The sequence below is a fragment of the Ambystoma mexicanum genome, chromosome 3q (assembly GCF_040938575.1).
Source record: "Ambystoma mexicanum isolate Mex_15411 chromosome 3q, UKY_AmexF1_1, whole genome shotgun sequence".
Classification (NCBI taxonomy): domain Eukaryota; kingdom Metazoa; phylum Chordata; class Amphibia; order Caudata; family Ambystomatidae; genus Ambystoma; species Ambystoma mexicanum.
Genome location: NC_090926.1, coordinates 1,274,261,776 through 1,274,274,890, shown reverse-complemented (window position 1 = coordinate 1,274,274,890; position 13,115 = coordinate 1,274,261,776). Strand labels below are relative to the sequence as shown.

At 45.6% G+C, this 13,115-nt stretch overlaps 1 protein-coding gene across 2 annotated transcripts in view; it reads left to right on the top strand.

Moving 5' to 3' along the window:
• The window catches only part of LOC138447868 (complement C3-like), a 1,306,650-nt gene that overhangs the window by 1,052,413 nt on the left and 241,122 nt on the right, over positions 1 to 13,115 (top strand). For both annotated transcript variants that reach the window (XM_069604330.1, XM_069604329.1), the window contains 2 exons: positions 224 to 383; positions 5,608 to 5,703. In XM_069604330.1, coding sequence (XP_069460431.1) covers positions 224 to 383; positions 5,608 to 5,703 — 256 coding nt within the window. The remainder of the gene's footprint in view (positions 1 to 223; positions 384 to 5,607; positions 5,704 to 13,115) is intronic.

Here is a 13,115-nt window from a genome sequence, read left to right as displayed (position 1 = left end):
GTACACTACACTTAACGTTAGGGATAGTGCTACAGACATGTCCAGGTCGATGTCCCTGTTCGATCTTCATAGAAAAGATGCAATACTAGCATGTGATTCTAAACAAATTCACAAGCATCAGAAGTAAGATATTCCAATACAGGTGGGGAAGCAGGGTGAGTAGATCACAGAGAAACAGGCATGTGACTTTGCCAAGAACTGATGTGTGCTTTTGATTCTGCAGGCTCACAGCCTATGTGGTGAAGGTCTTCTCCATGGCAAACAATCTTATATTCATTGACCGGAGCATCTTGTGTGGAGCAGTGAAGTGGTTAATTCAAGAAAAACAAAAACCAGATGGGCTTTTCCAGGAAGATGCGCCTGTCATCCACGGAGAAATGGTGGTAAGCAGAAGGTTCTTCTCATATTCCTAAAAGCCACTGTGCCTGTGTAATAAGGAATCAGTCAAGCTAGTGTTGATCTTCCATTGAGATGCCACACAATAGAAGATTAAACCCCATTAACCCGGACAAGGACCAAATTCTAAATCAAACATACAACAAAGAAATTAGTTTAGGACTTATGTTGGTTACTTCTAGTGTAGATTATCAATACATACATTTACTGTTGTTACAAAATTGGTATAGATTAAATATAAAGGACAATTAACTTTAATTAGAAAAAGCAATATTGCTGCATTCCTCATATGTCAATCGTCACGATCTTCTTCTTCATTCTTCAACTTCATTTTGGTTTTCATGATTAAAATAAAGTACAACAGATAAATATATCATAGCCTTAAACCACAAATTAACTCCAAAATGCAAATCACTGAACAATTCTAAAATAAATTGCACAAGAGGTGTCAGGTAGGGTTCCAAATTATCTTTCTTCCCAGGTGATAATAACAAAATGAACATTTTCCTTTGATGACCTCACATGCAGTACTTCACGACTACAGAGAAACACAGCACAGTTTTCTCAATGTTCTGTGCCTGTAAAAATGAAAGTAAAAGGACGGCTGCGCATTGGGGACTTGACATGCATAGAAACATCCTTACCCGGACACTTAGCCCCATCTCTTCCAAAATTCTGTGAGTCTCTAGTGACAAGGGACACGAAATTATCATTGTAGCCCTTAAACCTCGATATAGTAACGGGTGTACAGCCATTTTATCCTCATATCCACATCCTCTAGCTGTCCGAATGAGCATATATGGTTCATGGTTACAAACACATTATCCTTAGTGTGATTGTTGAGAATAATTAAATATGTACCAGTGTGCACAATGTACATAGTCATTCAAGCATTGAACCCTTTTATCACAGATATATTTGTCAAATATAAAGCTGTGTTGCTTCTGTGAGAACCACATAAATGTTTACTTTTGCTTGCTGGTTATTTTGGTAGTGCAATGCATTTGTTACAGTATGCATAGACACTAATAGCTAAAAAAAATAGAAAATAAACACAAATGTACTGCCTGCAGCCGGGTCCTATTGTTCCTTATAAGGTCTGTCAGACCTCCAGCTACCCCACAGTCTACCCCGTCTACCTCACTTCCATACATATTTAAATGTGCCATCAGTGTGCTGGTGAAATTCCTGCAGGACACACGGAATGACAATATATGTCACCAGATTTCAGACCATACCCCACCACAGGGATGCCTCTGTTGCCCCAGAGGCAATTCTACTTTTAACCATAGAAAACACAGCACCAACACCCCTTCAAGATATCTGTGTTTTCCCTATAACATATTGTCCCTCATTATATGTTTGCTGGTATCCTGGTGGTATTACTGCCTCGCTGCCCTGAAACACAAGTGCAAGGCGGCTGAGAGGAAGTGGAGGGCTTTGAGCGCATCCTCTAACAAACTGGCGTGCTGTCTGCTCCAAAGGCAATACAGATTCTGGGCCTCATACGAGGTAGGTGGTAAGGGATTACCGGCACCGGTAAGGACACCAGTGCCGGTAATCCCTTACCACCCTATTCCGAGGTCCCTTAGCGGGTCCCTTCCTTAACGCCCGGTTTTACCAGGCGTTATGGAAGGGACCCGTTAAGGGACTGCAGAGCTAATAACGGTACCGCAAATTGCCGTACCATTATTAGCTACTTCCCCATTCCCATTGAGCCCTATGGGGGCTCGAATGGGAATGGAGAATGGCTCCCGAAATGGGGATTTACCGGGTTCTTCAAGGTTTGAATGACCCGGTAAGTCCCTATTTCGGGAACCCGGACCCGGAATGCGGTATGGGGGTAGCCATGGCGCTAATAGCGCCATGGCTACCGCGTAATGAGGCCCTCTGTCTTCTCCAAGAAAAGAGTCCATATTCAAGTCTGCGTCTCTGCAGCGTCTAACAACACGGCAGAACTCTTTAAAATATGCAAGGAGCTGGTCAATCCTACTGCAGTCTCCACCTCTCCTGTTCCCACCCAGGACCTCTGTACTGCCTTGGCGACTCATTTCACCACAAAAACTCAGGACATCTTGTCCTTGCTTTCCTCCTCCTCTCTCTGTCTCTCCCTCTACCTCTCTCAGGCCCCCATTGGCCATCTCTTCCTTTGCTCTTCCTTTCTCCTCCTCTCCGACAACACCTGACGATGTTTCCAGGCAAGTCTGATCCATGAAAGGGACGTCCAAACAGGTGATCCCCTGCTCTTCGAACACATTAAGGACCACATTTCCACCCTCACTCCAGCCTTGGCCAGTTTCTGTAATCACTCTTTCGCCACTGGATCTTTCCCCTCTCACCACCACCACTCCCTTGTGCACCCCTTCCTAAAAAAGCCTTATACCGTTCCTACCCAACCGGCAAACTATTGCCCAATTTCTATCACACCTATCCTGGGCAGACTGCTGGAAAAGAAGCCATCTGCCAGCTTACTCTCCACACTGAATCTGTTGGTAGTCTCCATGACCATCAGTCTAGATTCAGAGTATCCAGAGGCACGGAAACCGCTCTCCTGAACACCCGTGAAGATCTCTTCTCTAATCTTGATTCCAACTCTCCCTCTGTCCTCATCCTTCTTGACCTTTCCTCTCCTTTTGATAAGGTCAATCACGGCACCCTGATGAAGGCCCTGGCGTGGCAGATCCCCTTCCTCCTGGACTGACTCTCCCAGGTCCAACTTGAGTCCTTTCTCTCCGCCACCTCTCTCTTCACATGTGGTGTCCCCCGGGGCACGAACCTCTCACCCTGGCTCTTCAATGTCTATCTGGCACCTTTGGCCCACCTGATCCCCCACCTTCTCTTCTAACTTTCAGTGTTATGCGGGCGACACTCAGCTCTCTTTCAGGCTTCCCTCAACCCCCTCTCCTTCCTTGCTCATTCCTGACTGTCTATCCTCGATTCAAGATTGGTGCGCCTCAAACGATATCTGCCTTAATGCCAGTAAGACACAGATCCTTCTTATTGGGACCCCGGCTCCCACTTTCTCTCACTCCGGCCGCCCTCCTTGGGCCCTCTACCCTAGTCTTCCTGTGAGGCAAAAAACCTTGGTGTCATCTTCGACTCCACGCTCTCTCTATCCAGAGCCCTGGTATTCTCCAGGCTGGACTACTGCAACAGCCTCTTTCTCAATCTGCCTAACTCTACTCTTCGCCCCCTGCAACTAATCTAAAACAGGACTGGAAGACTTATCCATGGGACCGCATCTCTCCAGCCCTGAAATCTCTCCACTGGCTTCCGGTGGCTGCAAGGATAAAGTTCAAGACCCTCTGCATCGTCAACAAGCTTTCTGGGGCCAGGACCGTCACTACATCCAACTCTCTCTGCCTAAATTCCTTCCTTCCAGAGCCCTTCGTTCAGCTACCGCTAGCGCTCTGAGGGTCAGACGCTTCTCTAAGCAGAGAGGGGGGGTAGATATCTCCCCTCTGCAGGTGCCTCCCTGTGGAACGGCCTACCTGCACCTCCCAGACTTGAGCCAGACCACCTGAAGTACCAGAAGTGGCTCAAGACCTTCCTTTTCTACTCTGCCTTCTCTCTCGCTTCCTTGCTAACTTACCTGTCTGCTGCACCCACTGGTTGCTTGGTACCTTCAGATTCTCATCGGGTACCAGGCTCCTCCATGACCAGTCTTCCTTGCACTGCCTCCTGGCCTACCAAGCACCTAGGGGCTGTAACTGTAACCCTACAGCTCCTCTGCCCTAAGCGCACTTCCCCCTACCCTTTCCCGTGCACTTTCCACTCTCTCTTCCCCCTGCACTTCTCGTTGTCACACTTGCACTATCCGAATGTCACAAGACCTAGTGAGATCGTTTGTCTTGTCTTCCCTCTGTCTTCCCTCCTTGGTCGTGTGGCGCCTAGAAACACTTGTGTACAGGGACGTTAAGAATATCATATACCAGCAAATGGTAATACCATTACCAGCGCCTGAACTGCCGAAATTACCAGCAGATTACAGGTACCAGCAACGGTATGCTAATCCTCATTCCATGGGGGGAGTACTAGTATTACCGGCATTGGGAATACCAGCTGTTGTCTGCCAGTGGCATGCCTGACTTCCCTCCAGCTCTTGGCTGGAGGTAACTCAGGCCTCCCCACCGGCAACATTGTAGTTTGCCGGTCCGGAAACATTACCGGCACATTAATTCCGGACAGGCAATCCTGCAATGAGGCCCATTGGCATTTCACTGGCCAGCTATGACATATGTGCTGACAATGGCATGGTCCCACTTTGGTGAGACCACCATGGATCATGTCTGTTGGAGGGCATCCTATCTAATGTAAACACAGTGGTGTACTTCACCCACACCCTTAAAAATTTGAAGACGCAGTACAGTGACAAAAAGAGGCACCTAACCAGCAACTTCTTATAACATCGCCAGCAATCCTATACACCAAATCAGGGGAGGCCACAACCAAGTTGAAATGAAGACGGTCCCTTTTGGGGAAAGACCTATACTGACCTGCACTTGTTTTTCCCCCAGGTAATTGCACCAATGGGTTAACGAGTAACTGATTACGACACATTTCTTTTGTCTTTCACACAATAAGTGTTGCTGGTAAACTGGGACATAGATATCAAGCTTGCTGCATGCAAGGTTCCAAGCAAAACCTGACTGATGTGCCCAAAGAAGCTGGCAATTGCCTAGAGTTGTGATCATATACCAAAGGGGTCTAGATCTGGCTATACTCCAGCCTCGAGTAGTGCTTTGGCAAGATCCTGTCAGATCCATGGGGCTATTTGCAATGGGTTGCTGGCCATTCCTGCCTTTTATAGTGCTCAGCCATCAGTATGCACCTGGTGTTTGATGGTGTGATTTTATTGAGGACCTCCCCCATGCTTTGGCACTCGCCTAATGCTCAGTGTAGTCAGAACAGCATTTGTAACTACATGCCAATATTCTCCATGCTGATTAGATTACTGCAGGGACAGTATGGGGTATGTCTGAGTACCCTCCATTGCACAGTATTTCTGAATGCCGCAGCTGGCATCAGAATACACAGATTAAGGGTTGTGACGCCCCGCTGTTCAGTAAACATTCTGCAAATTATCAGTGGCAGAATCACTTCCCTTTTCATCCTTTTGATGCAGTCATGAAACAGACTTGTGTGGGCATAACTGTTAATAGCTGCTGATGTGTGTGCAATCTAAGCCTCTTTCACACTTTCTCCATGCAGGGGGGAGCACAGGGCTCAGAACCCGAGGCATCACTTACAGCCTTCGTCCTGATTGCATTGGTTGAAGCCAAAGACATCTGCAGCTCGACTGTCAATGTAAGTGCTCATCAATTGTGTGCATAGTGTTAGCGCAGAGGATGTCAAAGCGGTTGAGTTATACATGCGTATCTCTTGCCCAACATGAACAACAAAGACACAAACATTCAGGGGTCATAGTGTTCTCCGGCGTCAGTTAAGGTTTTGTTGTAAAATAAGTTCATAAAAAGGCTTTATAACTAAAACAAAATGTAAAAAGGAATCCAAACTGTTAAATACATTTGATAGCTTGGGGATAGAAAAGACAGAGGCAGTAATAACAGCAGAATCTAGCACAGTAAAGCAGCTGCCACTATGTAATCTTTGTGGGTATATTTTGTATTCACACAACGATTTACAGCCCTCAGCTGGACATTTTACGACCAAGCTCACATCATTTAAATGCTGCGTTTTCATTATAGTACAACAAATACCTGTTAGGATGGATTTCTAGACTCTGACCTGGTGAACAGATTTTAGGAGGCTACCCTATAGTGAGCAGGTAAACTCTGAGAGGTTAGCCAAATCCAATCAAGGTAAGCGTGGAGAGGGGTCAAGGCTTAGTCGCAGGAGAAAGTGAGTGGGGCCAAGGGTCCACAATGAGTCCACACAGAGAAGCACACAATAATTCAATTTAGACATGTAAGTACAAAAATACTATTTATTATAGGCTCAAAAACCCACTCAGAAAATGAATCAAGCTGGTAGTAATATCACACAATACTCAGTTATCAAACATATTGCGATGTGGTGGAGTAAGAAGTCAGACAAGGGGGTATCATGGTTCAACAAACCTTTATTTAAGAAATTAAGAAAATAACCTATCTCTCCCTATCTCTAAAGGGTTATTGAAACCTAAACAAATCTCAACTTGGGTGCTCCTTGTCAGGATGATTGGCCAAATAAAAAGTATCTGCCCTCCGATCAAAAACCTACTCTAACCTCACCACTAATCTACAAAAGGGTTCAGCATTGAAATGAAAATAGTAACAGGAAATTGACTCCCTTCTCCTGGTAAACGGGCTCAGTCTTTACTGCTTTTCGAAAAATCCTTTGCTCTATTATTATTTATTTATTTTTACTTCTAATTGAGCACTGCTCAACCGGAGGCCTTGGAGCGCTTTCCATGATGACAAAACAGGACAAACACAGATAAAGACAGAACATCCTAGTCAATCACTTTGTAAAATAGGAAGGTCTTAAGATCCTTTCTAAAATTCACAAGGCCTTGGAGATTATGCACGGTGTGCAGGAGCTAATTCCGAGCCTTTGGTGCCCAAGCATCAAAACTTGTTGCACCAAATCTCAAAGTTTCAGAGAAGAATTGGAAAAGGATGATACCCTTGTTAGATCTAACGGTTCTCAAAGGGGTTTCAAAGAGAATCCGATCTTTCAGGTATTGAGGGGAAGAGCCAGTAATGCATTGATGCGTGAGAGACAAGACTTTATGAAATATACGGTGTTGCAGGGCAGTGAAGTGTTCTCTTCGCTTGAATCCATGAATGTCTCTCACTGCACCGTTTTGTTAAGTCTGTAGTTTCTTTATATTGCATTTTGATGTGCCTGCAGGTAGGCCGTTGCAATAATCCATGGAGGATTTGATCAGAGCCGTATCCAGCAAAGCTCTGTTTTCCGAGGTCAGGTATGGACTAATTTGGCGTAAAAGATTATTTATATATATGCAAGATGACCTGATGGAGTCTACCAGTTTGGTTAATGTCATCTGTGCGTCAAATTAAAACACCCAATGTATTGACTAATGGAGCTACCTGAATATTACAACGTGATATGGAAAAATTAGAGTAACTAGGTCAAAGTTTTTTAAGCCTAGGGCCTGAGCCAACATTAAGGAATCTGTTTTACCGTCGTTCAAGGACAGTGAATTGTTGGCCATCCAAAGCTGCACAATCGAGCAAATCTTATTCATGGCTTTAGAATCCTCTGCACACCAGCCGGACAATTTAAAAAGAATTTGAGAATCCTCGGCATAGTTGGTATATACTACGCTGATGTTATCAAGGTGATCGAAAAGGGATGTCATGTATTTGTTGAAAAGTGTTGATGCAAGGCAGGATCCTTGCGGGACACCACACTCCAGCGCAACAGGCCAAGCCTGTCAGTTGGCCACTGCCACACTCACTGAACCAGGACGCAGAAAAGCTTTAAACCAGGAAACCGAGTTTTCCAAGCAGTTTGCTACCTCCATCAGTCTCTTAGCTAAAAGAGAATGGTCGACAAAGTCAAAGGCCGCCGACAGATCTAAGAGAAGGAGTGCAGTATGTCCATTATCAATAATGTTGGTGATGGTTGCTTTGAGATCAAGGAAATTCGACTATGTGCCATTGGTGGCTTTGAAGCTTGATTGCCGATGTCCAGGGATATTATATGTCTCAAGGTATTCCTGCACTTGTATATAGGAAATTCTATCTAAGATCCTCATGAGCAATGGCGCATATGTGATGAGCCTGTAGTTGCCAGCCAACCACGGGTCCAGGTGTTCTTTTCTGAGCAGAAGGGTGATACAGGCATCTTTGAGTGACCCGGCACACATGACTCCTGAAAGGATGCATTGACCAACTGCGTGATGGAGGGTAGCAGCTGGTCTATACATCCTTTTGTTTTTTAGCTAGACAGATATCACCAATAAAGGATGTGGTTTTAAGGTTAGTGACAATTGTATGCATTACCTCCACAGTACCCTGATAGAACTAAAGGAGGGGGATACTCAGTGCTCCAGATAAGATTTTGAGGTGGGAGTATTTTACTCCCTGTTTTTAAACTTTGAGAGTAAATGTGATTTTAAGAGAGTAAAAATGACTTTTCTCCTTTGCAAGAGAGTAAAATGTATGTGACATCCAGCGACGCATGCACAAACTCTATGGAAATCCTTACCGTACGGCAGCTTTCTGCATTGTGACAGAATACGCCTTTTATTATTTCTCTAAGGTCTGGCCATTTGATCTCTCCTGTATATATTTAAATGTTGAAATCACAAAAACCTAGCCGGCTTCAGAGAAATACATTCTGTTGGCTTGCAATTACATCCATGTAGATAAAAATCAAAAGAAGCCTTCTGGTTTCTGTCAAGTAACCTGACCTTTGCAATGCCCTCTGCTCTAAACCTGTGTGTAAATGTATGCAGGAAAATAATAAAGCTGTCGTATTTGCAAGATTTCCATGCGTAAAAAGGCCTGGTACGCATCTTATCTGGAGGCCTGGGGATACTATTTGTCTCTGCCCTGACACTAATAGTAGGCTCAAATGATTCCATACCAGCCTCATTAAGCAGAGTTATGCGTAGATCTATCACTTGTTTGTTCTTCATCATTTTGTCCATTGTCCATAATTTCATCCTGTATTTCCTGGCACCAAGCATCAAGGGGCCTGACCTTCGAGGCATTCTTGCCTTCAAACTCTTTGAGAATGGCAAAGAGCTCATTGGAACATGACTTAGCATTTAGTATTCTTTGATTGTATGAATACTTTTTTTTCAGCAAAAACTGCTTGCTTGTAATCCCTTTCTGAGGATTCATGAGCTATCAGCATTTCTTCACCTGGGATTGCCGCCATGCTCTGTCTGCCTGTCTCTTAATCTGCCTTAGTTTAATTGTACCGTCATTGAACTGTACTTTTTTCCAGGTTTTGGTTTAGATACTTTTTAGTTTAATGGGTGCAAATGTATACATTGCAACATCCAGCGCCGGTTGAATGTGTACTGTCGTAGCCCTAACATCGGAGCAGCTGGTAATGTTTGAGAGCATGCGAGTTACTAAGGGAGCCATAAGCGCTGGAGTTAACTTCTTTATATTCCACACGTTCCTCGACATTTGAGGATTCGTTTTAACACAGGCAAGAGTTCCTGGGATGGTTACCTCGAATAAAACTAAGTGACCATGGACAGAGGGCGATCAAAGGGTTAGTAATGTCAAGATTGCATGATAATGCCCAATCTAAGCAATTTCCACATGTGTGGCTGTAGAATATGTTGTTCAAGCCCCATGACTTATAATGATGCCGCAATTGAGCCTACCGTAGGATCGGATTTACTGTTGAGCCAATAGTTGAAATCCCCTAGTACTAAAAGATGTGAATGGGTTTTCATATTGTCATTGAGTGCAGCTGTAAATTGTTCTTCAAAATCAGTGGTAGTAGTAGTGGGGGGGGTCTATATAGTACATAAATACTGACAGAGGTTGTGGGATTCACACTAAGTATGGCTAGTAAAACATCGCAATTATCAATAGGTGGAATTGCATACTGGCTCAAATATCCATGTACGGTTGGATAACTTTGGTAAAGTAGGATTCCCACTCAACAAAAACAGAGGTCTCTCCCCCTGTCTTTTTAATGCATACTTGTCTGATATTGTGAAGAGCCTGGAGGGTTGTAACAATTTCCCACCAAGAATGGAAAGTTTGAAAATACCAATGTTACTCTTCGCTGATGACCTTCTTCTCTTTGATAAGAAAATAATAGGTCTTCAACGAGCCATACATTTATTTTTCTTTATTTATATTGATTTATAATGTGCAAATCAAAGGGCGGAGGGCATAATGGCACCAACAAAAAATTATAAGTTACTCACCGTAGTGACTAACGTACTCTTAGTCCATAGTCCCCTTTCCTCCATACTGCAAGGGCGTCCCTCGCGAGGGACGGGAGACGGAACCTTTTTCACCAGAAAAATCTTCTTCCCTTTTAAATTTAGAGGCGCGCAGAGGTGTGGCCCTGGGAGCATGCGCTGCCCTGACTCCGCCCTCCGGCGCCACATCTCAGTCCCCAAAGACGGGGAGGATGGTGGGACGTATGGAGGAAAGGGGACTATGGACTAAAAGTACGTTAGTCACTACCGTGAGTAACTTATAATTACTCTTACGTCCCGTCCCCTTTCCTCCATACTTCATGGGCGATTACAACTGAATGTAGCCCCCCGGGTGGAGAGGAGACCCTCCTTAAGCAAACAGGTTCCGGAGAACCGCCTGTCCGAAAGCTGCATCCGACTTGGAGCCGGCATCCAAACAGTAATGCTTGCAGAAAGCGGATGAGGTGGCCCTGCTTATGACCTGCCAGGGGACATGGCGCTGAAAGGCGATGGCTGTTGTCTTGGCCCTGACCGCGTGGACATGCATGTTCGCCGGAAGGGGTCTATGCTGGCCCTCGTACGCTTCCTTGATGGCAGAGACCATCCAGTGGGAAAGGGAGGCTTTGGAGGCCTGATAGGTCAATAGGTCAAAAGTCTTTTGCTCAAGATCACACGGTTCAGGATAGTTTGCGGTAAAGTTTGTGCCACGGGTTCCGGACGAGGTTGGTTGGCAGAAGAGTTAGTTCAACGAGAAGAGAAGGAAAAGCCCTCAGATTGGAGAAAGATTTCAAACACTTTCACCGCCGCTGAACGAAACGAACATCTGGATTTTCACAGTATTTTAAAACGGAGAAGAAGCTGTAGCGGAGGCGGACGTTCCTGGTAGTTCCTGCAGGCTCACGATTCCTGAAGCGACAGTCAGACTCTACAAGAAGTAGGAAGACTGGCGGGTCCTGCACTACCTAGGGAATAAACCAGCACAGCGCAAAGCAACAAATAAAAGGGGCGCTCCTTAAAACCCAAGCAGGGTCCGACTTTCCTGGCTATCCGGCCCACTGTAGCTCTGTACAGCAAATTCGACCAGAGGAGGGGTCCTGGCTTGAAGTTTGGGCGAACTGGTTGGTCCCACCAGCTCAAGGGAAGAAGATTCCTGGAGGATCTTCTCTGTCATCTCTGTCATCGGATTCTGAAGATTCGGACCTGCAGCAGGGCTTCACCGGGCGGTTCAGTCGTTGTAGGGGTCCTCTTCCATCAGCTCCTCGTTGTTTCTTTCGTTCTAGTAGCGACTCTGCCTTTCAAGTCCTAGAGACCTGCCTTTTATGCAGTTTTCCCCCATTCATACAGCCTGGCTGTCAATCACACAGCAGGGTGGCTGTCCTGGAAAGGACAGTCACCCAGCCAATCAAACAGGAATGCGACTTGGGTTACCAAGGAAACCCATGGCAAGGGTCCCAAGACCCCTCCCTAACATCCTGCTTACCAGACTTCCAGGCACCTAAAGGAGGGCTTCTGTGCAGAATCCCGCGAAAAGATGGCGAACAAAGGGACCAAACCTGGTTTGGCGCGCAGAGTAAAACACAAGAAAGACTTTAACAAAAAGAAATGGCGAATAAACCCAGCCAGAGCTGAAATAAAATATTTTTGGTCAAGCGTGTTTATGTTCAAGGCTAATAAAATAGCCTAAACCAGGTGAATAAAATAAACACTAGAAACCCAGCAAAGCTGCCGAGGGACTCATTAGGTAAGGGAAATCAGCCATTTATGAGAATTCTCCCAAACATGCACTTACTAAGGGCATTGCTTCCCCGTTTTCCCCTCCCCCTCCCTTGCACTTCCCCCCTTCCTTTCCCCTTACACTTCTCATTCTCGCACTTGCACAATCTGAATGACACAAGGCCTAGTAAGATCGTTGGTCTTGTCCTCCCTCTGTCTCCTCTCTACTGTCTTCACTCCCCTGTCTTGTCGTGCCTAGAAACACTTGAGTACAGGCGTATTATAAATGAGTTATCATATCATTCTCCTGAACCACTTTGCACAGCCTTGAATGCTGTCTTGGGATAGTCTTTGGAAATAGTCTTCAAACGTCTCTTAACTTCTTCCCAAGGACTCCTAAAAGCGTGCTTTACAGTTCTAGCAATTCTTCCCCATCTTATGATATTATGAAGATTACTTTCAGACGGCTTTTGTTGTCTAGTCTCCTCTTTAATCCTACTTGGATTATCACTGTAACGAGGGAGATTCCTCCCAATGTACTCTTGACTCTTAGATCTTTGGATATCACTACTGTGACGAGGGAGACTACTCCTGATGCTCTCCCGACTCTTGGTTCTCTGAGTATCACTACTGTGATGAGGAAGATTAATCCTGAGGTTCTCTTTACTCTTGATTCTCTGGGAATTACTACTGTGCCGACGGAGATTACTCTCTGGGCTCCTTGACTCTTGTTTCTCTGGGCATCACCACTGTGATGAGGGAGAAGATTACTCCTGAGGTTCTCTTGACTCCTGAGTTGCCCCAAACCCCTACTGGGTGTCCTGCTGCTCCTGTTACCTGTAGTGTGTCGGCACTACATTGCTAGTTCTTCCTGGGGTGATGGGCTGACTTGCGTCGCTTCAGCGATTCGTGCTTCCTTCACTCCGCTTCAAGCTTCATCCTTCTGGCTCCGCAGAAACTTGGGCCACATGGTTCCAGCGCAGTTGCAGGACCACACATTCCACCTACCTGAGATCAGGCCACTGTTGGCTTCTTTCTCACTCTTCCACTGGTCAGGAGCTTGACTTCAACCACAGAGCTCCACCGACCGTTCCTGGATGACCCCACCGCTGAGGATCAGCGTTCTTGGAGCTTCTTG